Here is a 19370-nt window from a genome sequence, read left to right on the forward strand (position 1 = left end):
TTTTCTAGCAAGCTTGTTGCTGCAGAATTAACACTGGAGCTGCTTTCACCCGCTGCCATGTTTCAAAGTGTCTAATGTAAACATTGGGTCCTCCGAGTAGCGAGGGGGAGTGGCTGCCCGCTGAAATGCCTTTTAGAAAAATGTTGTAGTAGAAAATTGTTGTTGGTATTTAAGCCTCAATAGAAGTGCAACAAAAAAGGCAAGTTGAAAGACAGCTGTAAAATTTACGAGAAGAGGGAGCGTGAGAGGAACTGCTAATAACAGTAATGAGCCCTGTAGTTGACTATTTGAAAATGATGAGGACCATATTTGCTCCCACACACATACGTTATTTGCACATTGCAAATAAATGGTCTCAGTATGAAACACTACTACATCCCTCTTAAAGAGGCTGTTTTTTCCTCACTAATCCAGCACTGCTGGTCTCCATCCACCTGCATAACTGGACCTCGCATCCACCTGCCTGATAGGTTAAACACTCACGATGATAAATGGTCAAAAACATGCGCACGTTAATTACGGCCACGCTGGCTTTCCATCTTTCTGCCATACGGCTGGCCAGCTGACATAATCCATCTAAAATCTCCATGTAATTGCCCTAACCTTTTTTAGAGCACTCACACTTTCCAGACATTATTTTTGAAAACCACTAAGTAGGTTTAGGGCGCCAAAGCCTCAAACTATGTCCCTCCTTGGAAAAAATGTACTATCATTTATATAAACCAACTGCGCCTGAGTAATAGTGCATGCATGTGTTTAGAGCAGCGAAAACACTCCCCTGACAAACATAGTAGTACAGGGTATGCTTTCAATGACAAAAAAAATACACAGGGGAAGAAAGAGAAGTGCACAGAGCACCTTGCCATATGTGAGAGTCCCTGTCTGAACCCAAACCTACACCTCCTCAGATCAACCTCAGACAGAAAAAGGGGGGATGGGGAGAAAGGGTTTCACGGACCCTGAGGAATATGAGGACTTGTTAGAACAACAGCCTGTGACACAGACACGAAGGACACAAGGTCTAATGGGAAAAGGCCCAGGGGTGTGAATAAGGGCTCCAATGTCACTAGAGGGGCTCCTGTCATAAAACTTCTAAACAAAACCCCAGTCAAATTGCCATCTGTGCTACCAGCATCCCCTGACCCCACACCTTCCAGCTGCAGTCCTTCATCCAATATAAAAAAGAAAAAGCCTCCAGACCTTTACACACTTCAAGGCATGTTTTTGCAATTTCATTCAACCCCAGGGCTAACACCATGGGTTGGGGGTTAATTTCCTCCCCCTTTTTAAAAATGACCTGGGTGTTCAGGTACTAATGAGTCTCGCCAGGCTCTGGACAAACATTTGGTAGAGTTGCTGTGGTGCTCTGTAACTCCACCTGCCTGACACCATCACTCATTCCTTGATTCCACACTGGCCCATTCCATTTGTTAGTGTGACTGAGCATTTCAACACCTAGAACATGTCAGCTGTAGACCCCCACTGAGTCAGACATGTCTGCCTCAGTCACCCTGAAAACTGACCACTATAACTAGAAATTATGTACAAACTGACCTAGAATAGTCAAAGTGAAAATACTAACTCACTGTGAGCTGATTGGAAAATCTCTCTGTATGTCCCATCCTAACAAATTTAATGAGTCAACAGTTTTTAAAATGTTAATTTTCAGAAAATGTCAAACACCAAAGAAGACTGCTTAAACAACAAATAACAAATGGCATGTCCAGCCATATTCTGTCTGTCAGGGACTGTCTGAACTGAAATTCTAAATGGATGTCCACAAAAACACACATACCACAAACCACAACTACAACCGCCTGTCTTTATTCAGTTTGCTTTGAGGTTAGCCAAATAGTCCAAATGTCAAAGCCCAGCTGCGCAGTAAATAATTTGGTAAAAAGTCAGATGGAAATGTGAAAGCAAGCTTCTGTTAAGACCGCAGTACTGTAAGCTGGGTTCCTGAACCCAAATTGGACGCCTTCTTAGAAACAAATTAATAAAAACATACATATCAGATCAAACAGGATAGCATTTATCAACCTTGGGTCTACTAAAAAAAAAATAAAATGATATGTGTGTGTGTGTGTGTGTGTGTGTGTGTGTGTGTGTGTGTGTGTGTGTGAGAAGCCTTGACAAAAACAACATTTCAGGGATTTACTCCAGGCTGAGAAAATCAAAACGAGCCAGTACAAGGAGAAAAAAAGAAATGACAAAGCATACCTATAAGGAGTAAAACACACTGTTAAACACCTCTTCAAGCACACTGATTTTTTGCAAATCAAGGGTGGACTTCTTTTTTTTTTTTTTTTTTTTCTTTCCCCCAGAAGGCCTTGATAATGAAAGTTCATTAGCCAGGTCCCGTCCACACAAACCCTAGACTTAAACCCTGCCAAGCATTCCACAATTTTCACTTTTAACCAAACCTTTTAGAATTGCAGTTGGTTTGCTGATGCCAGAGGTCCCAAGTTAATAGAAAGTTCCAGCACTACCCCCAACCTTCAGACACAACTGGCCCAACTTTTATTAGAACCGGTACATTGGCATGCTCTAATATGCACCATACTAAGATGGCAACTGGTCAAGTAAAAATTCCATTATGTCTTACATTAAAAGTTTATTAATGGCCACCACCGAAACTATACAGAAGCTTCATTACCATTTACCAAAGCAATCAAACTATATATGTCCCAGTCAGACAATCTTGCACATGACAGACAAAAACCCAGGTCAGCACATTCAGGCCAACCTACTGTCAGAGGCCAAGAGTCTGATTTAATTATCTAAATAAGGGATCAATTCCTCTGCTCCTTCTGAAGCTTTCTGAAAGCAGGTGGGAGAAAACAACTTGCGCTTCACTCCACTGACTCGTACGAAAGGAAACAAAATTTGCTGAGTCAGTGCTAAATGCTTCCGCACCCCAAAAATTTCTATTCACATGTGGTATCACAGACCACCAGGAAAGAGATATACAAATGCCTTGATGCAGACCTCAGTCTCAGGAGAGTCTGCTTTTCAAATGGTCTGCCTGTGCTTGTGTAAGTAGAACCGATGTTTCATAATGAGCTCTGGGCCCTGGCTGGGAAAACATTCTGTAGTATTACTATTACCAATTCAATTCAGCAGCCCCTAAGCAAGCAAAAAGAAATTGGATTCCATGATGTGAGCCTTGCAATATTCTTCAAACAAAATATAGATCCCATGATTGACACACACACACACACACACACACACACACACACACATATATATATAAATATATATATAGAGAGAGAGGCTTAACACCTGAAGCCTATTAATTATGAATTATTTCTGCTGCAAATCTGGGCCATGAAGACACTGTGCAAGCAGTCCAAGTATGCGTGTTAACAGCATTAACTCTTGTGCTTGATGGACACTGTAGAGCTCAAGCATAGCATAGGAATAACTTAAGGACAATGTACACATGGTCCAAAACTGTATGAGTTGAGAGTCTTAAACAAAATAATGCAAATAAAGAACACCAGGAAGGACCGTAACAATTCATATTTTAAGACCAAGAAGGACAGCCGGGTTTGACTATGAGGCTGAAAGGATTCATAACAAATCCAACATCGCAGCGGCAGAGCTCCCACACAGCGAACGGCAGGGACCACGCATCAGATTTCACCCCTGCACAGTCCACGTCCGAACCTACTGCAAATCTAAATCTCTCTCTAACCCCCCTTACAAAAAACAGCAAAAAGTCTCTTTAAATCAATCAAAGGAGCAACTTCCCTCAACCAGACACTCAGTAAGTATTTGACCCACTGCAAAGAACCTGCCATGATATATTCAATTGAGCAATTACTCGAAATTGTCACTGTTACAGCAAATATGGAATTTCATGCAAATCGTCCACATGACTCATTACTAAAACAAACCTTAGCTTGAAGATTAGACTAAAATGGCCCAGCTATATATATTTGGAGAAGGGGTGCCATTAAATTAGAAGGCCGAAAAAAAAAAACCCAAGACAAATGTTTTATGATGGGCACAAATGAAAGAGTGAAAGACCTGCCAACAGACAGGCCTTATAAACCATGCTTCAATAAACCACTTCCTCCACCTCCTTCCATTGACAAAACTGGGGGGAAGACTAAGCATTTATGGCCCAGTTCCTGTTTTTGAAGGTGGCCGCCGCCAACCCCCCTTCCCCACCCGCCTGTGTCTCCCCGTTTCTCCCTCACTGCTTCCCTCCTCTTTACACTCTTTTCATGCCAACAGCTACGGCAGCCTGCCGTTCCACAGCCTTGGCTTCTTTTGTGTGCCACCTATACAAGTACGTCTGATTTCAGCCCGGCTTTAAAACAATTACTGGCCAGTTCCTACAGGTCTTTGATTTGTGCCCTGTGGTTAAGAGGAGGAGGAGGAGGAGGCAGCATGAAGACACTCAGACATTTCTCCTTGCACTACACAGACACCAGAGAATCTGGAGTAGATTTTGTTCACAGATAGGAGGGCGAAGAGTGCTTGGGATCTGAGGCAATGTTATACATTTTGCTTAAATAATTCGATTAATGAATATCAATATAGTAAAAAAAACATTATGAATTAAGTGTAATATAAATGTAGAAAAAATTAAACAGAACAGGAAAAAGTAAATGGGATCAGCACAGTCTTATATTCATTTGTCTGAACGCCTGATTATTTAACACTGTCTGCTCCCAGCACCCAACATAATCATTCTGGGCTTCTGGTTTGTGGGATCTCACTAAAGGCCACTGACGTGCTGGCTGTCAGGGCAGCCAATGTGCCACATACACACAGCGGACACTGGTGCAGTTACCATTCCGAGGCCGCACTTCCCAGTCGGGAGGGTTAATCAAAACGGTTCCTCATCTGACAGAATCTCTAAGAGCACAGTGGGGGTGGCAGATAGAGGCAGGAAAAAAAAAAAAAAAACTGCAATGCACAGGGATGCTCCCTGCCATATGTCAAGAACTCAAATTATTCAAAAAGGTAGGAATGACCCCATTATTTCTGTTGTGTGTTGGTGTGTTTGCGCTGTGTGTGAACTGTTCAGAGGTGTCAGATAAGCACACTGCACTGCAAATGGTTCAATCTGCAAAACCCTACTTGACTATTAAATCAGGGCATTTCAAATGTCCCCATCTGCTAAGAACATTTTCAAGTAAGAGTCCACATGTATAAATTCATTTCTGTGTAATTCATCTCACCAAAATACCCATAATGCATGTCAGTTAATCTTAGTCATTTTTGTATTCATATTATTCCACATTCTTCACTGCACTGAAGCTGAGCCAGCATTATACTGCCATGCTCTGTGTCCACATTCCCTTAAAAATGGTGGGAAGCGCCTCCAATAATGGGTAAGAAGACATGGGTGGGATGGGTGACTGAGCCTTGCAGAACTGTGTCCGACTCCTTGCATGCGTAAAGTATCAGGAACATTACACTGTCAGGAATGGGTGGCTGTCCTCCTCTGGATGTTAGAGAAACCCTACACAGAAAAGCTGTGCAGAGCGAAGGCAACGTCTGAAGCACACTTCAGTCAAGGAATCTCCCGTTCACTGTACAGGGTTACTGAGATGACTTAACTTATTTGGTATGTGCACGCCAACCACAAAAGAGTGATGAGGGAGAGGCAGCGGGAAGGGGGGGGGTCGCAGAGTTAAAAGGCTTAATGCTGGAGCCGCAGAAGCACATGAAGGAAAGCCTAGAGGCTAACATACTGACCTAATCATTAAAAGACCTCAATGGAGGGGAGGGGAGGGGAGGGCGTTCGGAAGTGCATGTGTGTATAGCGAAGAGTCCACATTTTATCAGATCAAGTTGTCCCAGCTCTCTCTGTATAGTGAAAGAGATGGATGTACTGAACTGTACAAGGCGACAAAATGCGGTCTGACTGCCCACTGGTTCTGAAGAGGCATTCCCATTCTTTCCCTGAACTGTTGTCTAGACGGCAAATGCCCCCCTTGCAAAGCAGACACAATATTTACATAGAAATACCGCTCTTGAAAGGAGACGGCATCAGATCCCATTTAAGAAGCCATTATGGCTGCAGAGAGAGGATTTTATCACATTAAGCAAATGGTCGAGAATCAATAATAAAAAATAAAAAAAAATAGCAGTTGATTTAATATTGACTTTGCAGTCAATTAATATATATCTTGCTATGCTCCATTGAAAAGATGGAGCCAATACATGCGACTCGTCTCCACGGAAACACCTGAACACAAACTCAGCTCGGCCTATTTTAATGAGGCATTACAGTAACTTCCTCAACAGTTGCATCATTAATCTGAAGGCATCAAGGAGCAACCATCCCTGACAATGAGATAATGCCCTTTTCCAAGATTTCCCTTCACTGCATAAGGAACCTTATACTCCGCTGACAAACAACTGTCCCAATTTGCATCTTTTCAGATGCAAAACTGTGTGAGATCTGCTAACAGCTAAAAATACAGTGGTATGTTTGACATTTTCAGAAGCTGCTGAAGGTTGGTGCAGGTGAAGGAATAGCCTCTAGCAGAACAGAAAGGACTCTCCAGATTGTTCATTTGGAGTTGGCCCTTTCCTCCTACGAACAGCTCCTGCACAAAATAACAGGTTTCCACGGCTACCCCGCATGCCATCTAATCACAGTGCACTTTCCACACAATTCTACCCAATATCGTTGCAACAAAAAATACTACAATATGAACACACCATAAAGCTTATTCAAAAGGATTCAGCATTAAATGTGCCACAAATTATAATACTTAGAATAACCTTTGTGAATAATAATAATTCAATAACATTTTATAAGGTTGGAGGATACATCTCTTGATACTTGTCTGACTCTTGTGCACTCTTCTCTTTAGTGCAGGACAGTTCCGGTCAACGATGGGATAATCATGGCAAAAGATTGATCCTGTGGCCAGCTAAGCACTGTTAAAATTTGGACATCTGCGTCTGATGATCGTTCTTCTCATTACAGACAAGTACATCTAGAGAGTTTAGAAGCAGAAAGCTTGAAAATGCCAGGTGCCTGCATCATTTCCAGGGCTGCTGCCGATAACTATGTATCATTTCTTCATGATTTACTGTAAAAGTGAATTCACAATTGCCTTTGGTAGCACCCTTTGTCTGTAATGAAAACATTCTTATTGTCATATCTATTTACACAATATAAATAAAAACTCTCTCTTCATAGACTGCTGAAGGACACCTACATAGAGACTTCAAATGAAAGTGAGGTGAGGAGAAGAATGAAAAAGGAGGAGAAGAAGAAGAAGAAGGGAAAAAAAAAAAAGAAAAGTCTTTCATGTATAGTGAGAGTACCAGTCTAATCCAGAACAGCTGCACAATGGACTGTGTTAAACAGAAGAGAGGATTCAAAACTGCAAAAGAGTGAATTGGCGAGTGGAAGTGACCTAATGCTGCAGCGCACAGCCTCGGATGGTAGCATGTGAGCGCAGCGTCTCACGCGCAGCTGTGCCCTTATGGGGCCGCGTGGAGAGCGCTGGCATTAAACTGTCAAACACAAGCCTGTCTAAGCACGAGGTCTCCCGCTCGTCTCTGCACCGGCCTCGGCTGATCAAAGACAGACTGGGGGGAGGGGGGGGGGGGCCCTCCTGGGACGCAAAATAATAACCCTGATTGTTTACCTTGCAAGTGCACCATAAATTCTACAGAGCCCCTGAACCTCACCAGAACCTCACTTTCCATACTTGCCATCAAGGGACTGTCCCTTAGCCATGCCTCAACTGCAACCCTATCCACGTAAGGGAAGACGAGTCCAAAAGTTCTCATTTAACGTCTCATCCAACACTATCCTCTTCAACAAAGACAACTGCACACGCCATGTTCTTTCAGCTCGGATCAATCAACAGCAGCCAGCACCCTGTGTCCACTGTGGGGTGGCAATAAACTGTGATTGTGGTTTGGACAGACGTGTTTGACGTGTTTGTGATCCATAAGCGCTTTTCCATTAACTCTGCACCGACACACATCGCACTCGCTCTTCCAGCCCGGGGGACCAAGAAACTTCCTGGGCTTCTCTGGCCTATGACGCTCTGTCAAATCAATTACCTCCATTTTTAAAACAAAGCCACTCACCTCTGCTCTCCCACTTTTTTTTGTGAAGCACAAGAGTAGCAGAGGAAGTACTTAGGCTCATAATTTGTCACAGCGTGAAAACATATTATGTCAGTACCTTTCAACTTCTGAGGGTTTGTGGAGAATCTTTAAGCTTGTGTCATGTTGGAAGATTTACTGGAGGTTAATCCTGCTGGTCTTGGGACATGTTGGGAGAGCCCTGCACACATTCATCAATGAGGAAGGTGGTCGGGTAAACCAAGACAAATATTTGGTGCACCTCTAGTCACTTAAGAACCATCAGAACACGTTCCGATGGTTCTAAGTTTAGCTTTGATTTACTGCCCATTTTATCATATTTCTGTATGTAATGCACACACATTCAAGTTGTGAGGAAAACACATCTTCAGATCACCTCTCTTGCTCCAAGCACCTCCAACACAAGAAGATAATCAGAACTGCACTGATATATGTGTGCACCTAAAATCAAGCTTGGCTGACAGCAAGAACTCTGAGCATGAGATCATATATTAAGTCTGAGTAATGTGCCATCTCATTTTTTATACCTTTTAATCCAGTGTAGATATCTTACAAGTCATGGACCAAGCCAAACCACAGGATGATGGAATCTCAGAAGCATCAAATATCAACCAAAATAAGCATGCTGACTAATGAAGTGAACAGAAAAAGAACATTCCACAACAATGACTTAACTAAATTAGGCATACAGAGTTGTGCCTTAAATAGTTTATATTTTTTGAAAGCCGAGTGTATCTACAGAGGTGGTGCCAGGAATACAAAATAACATTTTTTGTGACAACGCCGCAGGAAAACCATGAAGTGAGAAATGGAGCAAAATGACCCCAAAACACCACGATCTTACAACTGTTATCAATAAGCTGCGAATGTTCTCCTGCAATCGGAGTCGCGTGTAATTACAATATGACAGGGTCTCTCCACAGCACCAGCTCTGGCACTATTCCCAGCACTTGTCACGTCAAAGAACACTCAAACGCACAAGCAGCAGAAAGGGGAGGGAGGTAAGGAGGGGAGGAAAAAAATTTCCCCAACCAACAAATATTTTAATTGATCCCTTCCGTCTTGCCAGACGTTTAACCAACCGCCGTGACTACCCCTTCTTCTGTTCCCCCCTAGCGCTCCTCCCCTTCCAGGACGCATGCACACAAGTCATCATGGTCTGACATTTTTTGCATCTTATATATAATATACACACCCTTCTCACTAAGGATTTTGCCGTGATCGCAGTAAACATAAATCTGCTTTCATTAATCATCTATAATAAATCTGCAGTAGCCGCATTCATTTTACTTAAACGCAGGGTTATCCAAATCCCATGGCGCATATGCATCATCATGTGTTATATACCACCGCCTTCAAATAAAATCGAACGCGTTTAACATGAAAATCAGCTATTAGGGCCAGCAGCTCCCGTGTCGGCCGTAATGGCTGGGCGACAACAAATGGCAGGTTTGCATGGAAATCCCTCTTTCTTCCGAGACACCGCGGAGTTGGTGTTGCAAATAATATCATTTGCATGAGCAGATGCAAGGCTGCGAGTTCGTCTCCGCAGAGGTCGCGACACCAACTTTCCAGCAGCTGCTCCGACCGTGGCCGAAACACAGAGAAATGACACCGACGCTGGAAAAACGTACCTCTTTTTGGTCTTGGGAAGCTTTCGTGAAGGTGAAAAACTACTTTTTCCACAAAGTGCTGAATGTTGCTGTGCTCCGGTCCTCGGACAAAAACCATCCAGTCGTGCGTAAAGCCCTCCACGGTGGGTTTCTTCCTGACCTGGGCACGGTGACCAAGCTCCAGCTTCACCTGAACAGCGCCCTGAAACACCCAACAGCGACACATGACACGAACCCCCCGATCTCCGATCCGACCTGGCGATCGACACAAAAGCACCAACGTGCTAGAAGCTGTACGTGGTTTTGTTTTGTGCAAAACTGGTTTTGCAGTCCGTCACCGAGGGGCTACAATAAAACTCAAGGACGCGCGGGCTGCGGCGTTATCTCCCAAAAGCACAAAAAAAAACCCTACACATGGAAATTGAAAGAGCTGTCACTCGCGGCTACACCGGACTTTCTTTATCTGGAACAGTTTAAATTTTTTTTAACGCGTTAGGCAAAAAAAAAAAAAAAAAAAAACCCAAATATATTTCTATGGAAAAACACTTTGTTGTTGCGACTCCAATCCCGAGAATCCCGGCGCCTGTTCCAGACGTGCCCAACTTGTCGTGCGACGTAGGTGGGGAAACGGCGAGGAATATGATGGGAATATGGCTGGAAATCTGCAGACAGAGGCGCGAGGGAGGGCAGCGGCTCGGAGGCGCGAGCGGCCGCGGTACTCACCGAGCTGGCCATCCTGGGGGCCGCGCGATAATGCTATTTCATGGAGAATTTGGCTTGGACGAGAAGACAGAGCAGCGCGGGCGGCCGACGGCGGACATGGTCTCTTAATTGAACTCAGCCCGAGTTTCAAAGGCTGAGGAGTAAAGTAGGACGCATGCGCGCTTCCCGCGCCCTGACAAGAGTCGCAGGCGGGCCAGCCAATGGGACGGCGCCGACGTCAGCGCGCTTCACTCGGCCAGCACGGCGCGCCGCACAGCGGGCCTTTAAATTCCCGGACGGGCTGCGTCACCCCAAACGCTGGTTCCGTGGAGCAGCGACAGAAATGTAGACAAATAACGTATGGATGGTCTGCTCCGGACAGCAGGCTTCACCTCCACGCGGTCCACGTTGTGCCACGCTGCCTCACAATTCCTTCCACAGAGCCCGGGTTTACTGCACTTTTTCACTCACCCTAATTTCATTTCAAACCCATTTTTAGCAAAACCCATTTCATGTAAGTTATTCACACAGGTTGCTCTTACGAGATTACCCTCGAATTAATGTATTTAATGAACATAATCACGTGAAATCATGTACAGATTGTTGTCTAAATTATGCTCAATGTACATAGGATAAGGTAGTAAAAAAATCTTGTTGAGTACTCATGAATATCAAGCATTTATATCACTACTTCTGGTTTCAGCTCTGGTTTCACATCTTCTCATCTTAAGGTCTGAAGACAACAGTAATGACAAAGGTGAAGTGTTTAGCTGTTATGGCCAACTTTACTTGGGACAAAGAGACAAGGTGGTGACCCAGAGCGGCAGCAAAGGTTGGGCTGCCTGCAGAGCAGAGCTGATGCCTTGTGACAAGATGAATGAGATGAACTCTTAATGGTCAGTGGTTACTTAGGAGGAGGTCAAGAACTGGCCCACTTCCAATGATATGTTGGCTTTTCTTGCTAAGAGGATAGATAAATAAAGTGTGCTTTTTAGAAAAGAATGTTTGATCGTACACAGAAGCCTGTGTTGAGTTATATATAACTTATATATATATAATTAGTATAAAAGTGATATGTGTGTGTGTGTATATACACATATTGTTTATTTATATATACACACATTCACACACACTAGTTCAATGGTAAATAGCATTCAGTAATTCAAATTTTAGGTTGGAGTTGGAGTTGGAGTGAGAGAGAGGGAAGGTGAAGAACAACTCATCCGAAATTAAATGTACCTCTCTTTATTCTACATAATTGTGTGCTGTGTTATATGTGTTCAGCAGTCGATATACCAGAAACCTAACGACATTTAACAATGACCCTGAATTTACTTGACAAAAGGAGGAAAATAACCAATCGCTTTTGGGCCAGCAAGTTTGGACCTTCCCGCCCACCGTCGCTGTGCCGCGCGCGGAAGGAACGCGTTGTGTTGCTCCTGAAGGTAAAACAGCGACGAAGTGTCAAATGTGCGGGGTGGGTGTCGTCAATTACAATAAATATTAAGATGATAAACAGCTTCTGTGCACTCGTTAGCATTGGGGCTACGGAATAGTCCGCACGCCTGCATTTTAGTACACCGGAACCATTCGTTGTAAGAGATGAATGAAGATTTGTTCCCAGTTAGCTCGGAGTATTTAGCGGGCTATTCAGACAGAAAGTACAAAAGTTTTTGAAGCTGCTGCTCACCTTTATTTTTTTATCGCCGAGTAATATTTGAAGCCGCTCATACTTCGTCTAAAGAAGCTCATGCCAAGTCTTCACAACTTTTCCTACCCGGAGAGAATGAATTCACTCAGCCAGTCTGGCTTTATTCATTTCAGACGAAAGACCAGACAGACAGACAGTCAGGCAGGCAGACAGGCATTCGGCTGAGTATCTGTCAGTGTCAGACAGTTCAGGGATGGACAATGTGGCCCAGCGCTGTCCACAGACAAAGCATTGCAGAGCTAGCAGTATAGAGCCCTCCACATTGTTCACGGACAAGTAGCCCAGCAGCTCTCTAGAATATTCCTGGAATATTTCCATGTATGTGCTTTGCTGACGACCATTTAACATTTAGAATGTGGTTTATGCTTCACCTAAATGAGTTCAGTATTCTACTGATAATTCTTAATTAATAGACATGGAGATTCTCTCTAAACATTATACATCTAAACTAAACACTCCCACCCCCCATAATAATAAAGTACAAATAGACTTATGTTACAACTAGTAATTAAAATCTAAACTAAACAGCACTTTATCCACATTTTTCCACTTCAGTTCCAGACTTACCTGTTCAGCAGTGGTGGGGTCCTGTTGTGGGGAGGCAGTGTTAGGGATGATAGGACCCACTGTGCCCGCCTGTCACTTATGCAGTCCCCAGAGGGCAGGGTGAGGTGGGTGGGGTGTTGGTGGACTGCAATGTGGAGGGGGGGGGGCAGCGTTGTCTGTCATGTGCCTTGTGTTTAGTGAGAGACTGCCTGCATAATCTCCCCCCCCTGGCCATTGGCCAGCCTGATGGCTCCGAAAACAGCTGCTCGACTTGTTTTAGCCTGTATTTTTATGCCCCAGAGGATGTCAGCAGACAGTGTGGTTCGAATGGTGATGCTTGGCCAAAAAGGTGTCTCTTGAATAATGCATACAAGTTAGGAAGCCAAGGGACGTTGCCACCTGTCAGCGCCTCACTCCCAGCATGCCTGGTTCGACTTACAGGGAGCGAGGAAGCTGCTGTCCCCTTGTATTTGGCAAGTACGCCCGTGTGATAACATGTACGAGCGAGTGTCCATGTCGGCCTGAGGCCAGTGCTCGTCCAGTTTCACCGGTTCACTGGTGTTGGTGAGCGTTCTGGAAGGTCCCCTGCCATTAGTGTTGACTAATGTCAGATGAGACCTGTAGGCCAGTTCTTTCTTACTAATTAATGTCACTGTCTAGGTGGACTGCTTTTTATTTCTCTGGTCATTGGCTAAAATCACCTCAGTATTATAACAAATTAACACAAGCTTTCTGTATTCTCACAGCAAAAACATTGCCTGAAATAACCAATGACGATGAATGAAAGTCTGAAATCCAGATTAGAGTTTCCCAGCTATCTCATACAAGCCCAGGTAAAATGATCACGGTATTAATTGTGGTATTGGTAAGGGTTGTATGTAATCAATTATTTTAGGTATGTTGTCTATGTATGTTGTGCTTTGTTTTTACCTGCAGGCTGTGAGGAGCCTGGTAGCTGCTGTGCTGAAAGAAAAGTCTCAGAGTGGGAAGATATGTCAGACATCCATACAGGTGAATGCACCATTGGTTAGAGATGTTCATTTAGTTTAGCTGGACATACACTGGACTATGGTGTATTGTATGATTATTCGTGTGTTGCTGGTTTTTGGTCTATTTACAACTTTCTGTTCCTTTACTCTTTATTTTTACTTATTTATCTCTTGTACGACATAGTTAATTTGTTATAAAGGGGTTTAATGTTGGAAGCTGTTAGTATGCTCACCATCAAACCTACCTTCAACTAATTTATGACTAGTGAGATAGCAGCAGTATGTGGGCGAGCAAATTATGCATCACAGTGTTTTCTGATCCACCAGTATATTCACAGTTTTTATTGGAATGGATTGTTAATGGTTTTACTCATTCAAAATCACACTAAAATGTGATTTTGTTGGAGTCACTGGCAAATATGGGCAATATGATTGTTCTATAACAGTTGCAGCTAATATAACATATTATAAACAACTTATAGCATCTTTTTTTCAGCATTAGCAAACTGCTCTTTTATAGAGAGAATGCTGTGCTTCTTGGTTATGTTGCCCTACCCAAACTGAGCCATGTTTACATGTACATAAGGGTGTGTTTATTGTGTTGTAAAGTCTTGTGTGGACTGAGCGGGAGTGGTGTTTCTGTAGTTCTGTGTGAGTGTTTGTTTATGTGTTTGAGGGATTGTGTGAGTATATGTTTGTTTATTTGTTTATTCGTGGTAGGGCCCGGCTCTGGAGTCCTTATGGGTGCAGTGCTGCAGCGACAGTGCACTTGTTCGCTCGGCTTGCTGTGATTCTCTGGTTCTGCTGGTGGAGCAGGGCCATGCTGACCTCCAGTACATCCTCAACACCATCCTCAATGTTCTGCCCTCTGCCAGGTAGACCATACCTAACCATTTTTCCCATGGCAGTTTTTATATAACCTGGACTGATCTGGATTACTGGAGTATACAGCCATTGACTGAAAATAGGAAAAAGACATTCCAAATGGTGTTTATTCATACTGAAGGTAATAGTAACTTCCTGAACCAGGGTTCCATGCACAATTTATATTTTACATGTATGCCATTTAGCAGATGCCCGTATCCAGAGTGCCTTGCAAGAAGAGTTTTTCAATAAAAAGCTATTTTGTTCTTCTTTTTTTTTGTTTATTTTGATCTTTAAAAAAAGGGACTGGAGAGAATATTTACATTACCTTTATGTGCTTATCCAGAATGACGTCAGAATACTATCAGTACAATCAGTACAATTAGTCAGTCCTCCTGTAGCAACTCAGGGTTAAATGTCTTGCACAGGGACACAATTGTAGTAAGTGGGGTTTGAACCTGTGTCACCGATCCCAATCTGAATTTTACTTGGTATTGGTTCGGAAAGGAAATCAGTGGTATTTTACATCTCTAGTGCGCAGGTAAATGCACAACACCGAGGAGGACCAGCATAAATGCTACCAGTTCACTGTTTGTGCCACATGACAGTGCTACTTGCTGCTTCCACTGCATCTCCTTTGTTCTCCCCATGGTGCTTCTGTCTGAGCATTCGTGCCCGTGCTCAACGGAGCTGCCACGACATGAAGACCACGCAGCAATCTTCACCCCAGCCCAAACGGGCTCGATCCTCCTCCCCCACACCCATCGACACTGCCTCCTCTCACCCCATGTCCACATCTGCGCCCTACAACCTTCCTCCTGACAGTACTATAGACCGGAAGGTCATGTTTGCTGACCAACCAGAGCCGAGCCTGACTGAAATGATAGAAATTGAGTATGAACTCAATTCAACCAGGCACAGGACAGGATTTACAGCTCTAGTCTAAATAGCACACAGAATTTTTTATAATCCTACTGGGTATATTATTGGTATTTTATACATTTAATGTTTATTAATTCGCCCCTCCCTGCGATATTAATAGAAAACCATGAGTAGTCATTAGCACATCAAGTTTTCTTTTGGAATATTACTGTTGTTTCCTTGTAATTTACAGTTCATGCTAGGCATGTATGTTGAATGAGTAACTTACTACCCACACCTGCATTTTATTCAGCTGGCAGAAAGGGAGCAGGGAGAACGCTGGAGGTACATCGCATATGCAGGCTTCCTGGAAGAAAAGAGTCGCTAGGATTAAGTGCACCCTGTTCTCTCATGTTTATTCCAAAGACATCTCACATCGCTGCAGCAGTCTCAGTGAGCCAAGACAGGCTGCCTACACATCTACACAGATACTTTGAATTAAGCAACAGAAATGGAGACAGTGGAAAAAATGCATAGAAGGGAAAGAATATTTTTGCATTCAACATTAAATATGTCATATTTCAGTGGTAGGGAGCTGTTTTCTTGCAAGCTATATAAGATCAAAACTCCCAGATACACACTCACGGTGGCCCACACTTCCCTTCAGATAGTTGTATGTACAAATAATTAACATAGCTACTAGTTATCGCTCCAAACAACATAAAAAACATAAATCTCGGTACAGGTTATGCATGTACCCCATATATGGTCATGCTGAAGAGATGAGAGATAATGTTTAGGTATGTGGAAGGAGAAGAAGAATGCTCTGTAATACCAATGTGATTTATAATGTATGAGGCATGAGCAACCTACACCTTGTTTTCAGCGGATGGGAGCTCATCTCTCCCAGATCTTGTGATGTAGTGTGGATTTGCCATCAAAAGGTTCCAAAAGTTCTGCTGTTTTTCAGCCTGTAGTTGTCAAAAGCAGGGGTCTCATGCTGACTTTTTCTTATGAGTTTGAAGTTGGTTTGAGATCAAGCAGTTTCTTTGATAGAGGCAGATCTATGCCTGCCTGTGAACATCTACTTGGATGACTTAAGCATGACCCCATTTTTGGTGTGATTTAATGTTATAGCTGCATTTGAAAGGGTAAGAATCGGTGTTGAAGACCAAAAATATTGCCAATGACCTCAATAGCCTTTTGAGGTATTACTGTTTATTTTTTGTGCTCTTTGAGGACCTTCTTAGTTCATAATCTCTATCACTCAGTTTTGGTAAGAATGTTTTCCCCATTCCAGTTAATTGAAAAGCAAAAGATACAGAGTTGGGATGTTGGTTTTATACCAGTTGATCTAAACATTAGACTCTCTCACTTCTAAATACACACAGAGTTGTTTATATTAATGAATTATTATGTAGGCTCTAAAGGCTCTTAATTATTAACTCAAATTTCAATGCAAATTATTATTCTGATTCTTTATATTTCTGAACACTTGTTAGTCTGTGTCTTTTGCTACTACCAACTCCCAGGTAAATGTTATGCTTGATTCTTATGCTGTTGATCTGGGATTTTCCATTTTTAAGTTATTTAAAGATGGCTAAAATGAACTCAAATGTCCTCTGATTTGCCTATGTGTTTTGTTACAGGAATGTGCAAGGCCTCATAACAGTGGTTGGCAAGCTGCTTCAGATACAGGCCAGTGAGAAGGAGGAAGGAGCCTACTTTACTTGCCCTTACTCCATCAGGTCAGTAGCACAAAGCAATAACAGGCTGTAACTGGAACAGATGGGAATTAGTATAAGCAGTGCATGAATACACAAAAGACATGTTTTTCCTCATATCCTTTATTTCCTTTCTCTGGATGAAAAAGCAAGGTTTTACAGCTCATTTCTGTATTAGGTCCCTGTTTCATGACATGTAAATAAATGAGCCATGAATCTACATCTGTTTCTTTGGCTGAAAGATGGGTTAGCCTCACACTTGTCTGTAGGGCTGTCAAACACTTAATGGTGAATAATATGGAGCTATAGTGCAAAAAGACTAAGGAAAGGCTCAAAAGCACTGTGTTCTGTGGTGTTTTAGTTGTGGTGAACTGGAGGTTAAGTACCACTTTGGTCCTGCTTTTTTCAGCAGCTGTTATTGGAATGGTTCCCTGAGCTGCTCAGTTCTGCAGAACTCGTAGGTCTGCCAACTTTATCCCTGCATGTGATATTCAGCTCACCGATTAAATCGGCCTTCTGACTCCAGCCTTTGAAGTCTTAACCCGAACAATTGGCCCCTTTTAATCATTTACTCTCAGACCCATGAAGAGCTGGAGTGAATGATGTCTGAATCTGTTTTTCTCTCATTCTTGTATGTGCTTCATATAATTTAAATATTTCCTTTCACACTGTCTTCTATTACTGATTTCCCTCCCTCCTTTTTCTCTAACTACAACAAACTCTGTCCACACTCTCTGATCTTCCATCCCTGCTTATCTCTCTGCCCCCCTTTCCCTCTCCATATATTAGTCACTTCCTGTAGAGAAGAAGAATGGGTAGAGGACTGTGATTGGTGCCCTTGTGCTTGATGATTGGGGGAGGGCTGCTGGATTAATGGGCGATGCCCAATGGTGCCCACTGTGGCCGTCTGCCCATTGCCGTCCCTCTGCAATCTGCCACGACGGCGCTAAGCCACTTAAACACCCAGCAGGGAGAAGAGGGGTGCAGGAGCGCAGACCAGGCTCATTCCTGCTCTGGATCATTTCCTCCTTATGTTCCCTTTACCCCCTTCTTCGAATATGAATGAGCTGAGTATGTGTCAGCTGCTACATGGAATCAAGTTTAGTGGTGGGATCAAGTCTCTTTGTTTTTCATAGGATTCTGGACTTTTTGGAAAAGCATTACAGAAAAATTGAGACTCATTTTCAGAGAACTGTACTGATTACTATTTCAGTGTCAGTGTTATGCAGCTGATTCTGTCTCCATTTCTAGAAAAACTTTCTGAGTTGGCTTGGGTGCTTCAGTCAGAAACGTCATTTTTGACCTCTATAGTGGTGCTATGGGCAAGTCTTTGCAAATTCAATGCACACTGAGAACAATTTTCTTGGTAACTTCTGGCTAAATACCCATCATTCTTTTAAGTCCTAGAATCAGTGGCATGCATACCTGATTTCACATGGGCACTGCACAACTGTTACAACGTAATCACATTGTTAGTATATTTTTGGAACATTGAGTTTTTTAGTAGTTTTAGTTCATGCTGGGCATCCCTGTACTAAAACACTATGAACTTGCAGTTGAACTCTTGGCTGAGGAAGGTCAGTCAGCCAGCCGGCTGTCCAGCCTTTGTCTGGCAGTGAAAAGGTAATGGCTCACATGTCTGCCCAAAGGAGGGAGTGATGGATTGGTTGCAGAGATGTGGATGGTAAGAGGGGGGGAAAGAGAGATGGCTGCTGTGATTTTTGTTGAGCTGTGAAGGTGGGCGTAGGTGCTTTTGTTGGACCTGATGGACGGATCTTAGATTAGTTAAACAGTTGTGTCCTCGCGGAGAAAGACTTCCTTCCGATAGTTGATTGTGAGCAATGATTAACCACTGACTGGTAACTGAGACTTTGTAAGGATATTCAGTTAGTCAGTCTGTTGAACGTGTTGTGAAGTGGGTTGTGGATGTGTTGTTTATTTGCTTTTTTTATATAATTACTCTTTTGTTCGGTGGACACAAAATTGCTGTTGTCAAACATAATACAGTTCACCTTACATTTCAGTTTTCATTAAATGAAGGGCTATGGCCATTGTGTGTTTACTCTGCCTTTTTGAATGTCTTCCATTTACAGTGTTATTTTTTTATTTTTTTTGCCATCACAGTCTGCTCTCTCAAAGAGAACTGTGATTCACTTTTCTTATTTATTTTTTTATTCACTTTAAGCACAACAATAAACTAGTTCACAAGCTATTCTGTAAGATTTTGAGAACAAGAAAAGCAAAGATGGGATTCAGTACGTTT

General features: G+C 42.9%; 2 protein-coding genes across 6 annotated transcripts in view; one reads left to right on the forward strand and one right to left on the reverse strand.

Moving 5' to 3' along the window:
• Window positions 1-12745, reverse strand: part of mllt3 (MLLT3 super elongation complex subunit) — a 35495-nt gene extending 22750 nt beyond the window's left edge. The window contains exons 1-2 of one of the 2 annotated variants that reach the window (XM_028967084.1): window positions 12691-12745; window positions 9732-9912 (exon numbers count right to left, since the gene is read on the reverse strand). In XM_028967084.1, the coding sequence (XP_028822917.1) occupies window positions 9732-9828 (97 nt within the window). In that variant the 5' untranslated portion in view covers window positions 9829-9912; window positions 12691-12745. Of the gene's footprint in view, window positions 1-9731; window positions 9913-10433; window positions 10566-12690 lie in introns of those variants that run through there. The other variant, XM_028967049.1, reaches the window with a different exon arrangement.
• The window catches only part of focad (focadhesin), a 45333-nt gene continuing 37778 nt past the window's right edge, over window positions 11816-19370 (forward strand). For 3 of the 4 annotated variants that reach the window (XM_028966995.1, XM_028967040.1, XM_028967021.1), the window contains exons 1-5: window positions 11816-11857; window positions 13416-13502; window positions 13606-13680; window positions 14379-14533; window positions 17033-17131. In XM_028966995.1, the coding sequence (XP_028822828.1) occupies window positions 13440-13502; window positions 13606-13680; window positions 14379-14533; window positions 17033-17131 (392 nt within the window). In that variant the 5' untranslated portion in view covers window positions 11816-11857; window positions 13416-13439. Of the gene's footprint in view, window positions 11890-13415; window positions 13503-13605; window positions 13681-14378; window positions 14534-17032; window positions 17132-19370 lie in introns of all 4 variants that reach the window. The other variant, XM_028967006.1, reaches the window with a different exon arrangement.

Source organism: Denticeps clupeoides, chromosome 1 (assembly GCF_900700375.1).
Source record: "Denticeps clupeoides chromosome 1, fDenClu1.1, whole genome shotgun sequence".
In the NCBI taxonomy this organism is placed as follows: domain Eukaryota; kingdom Metazoa; phylum Chordata; class Actinopteri; order Clupeiformes; family Denticipitidae; genus Denticeps; species Denticeps clupeoides.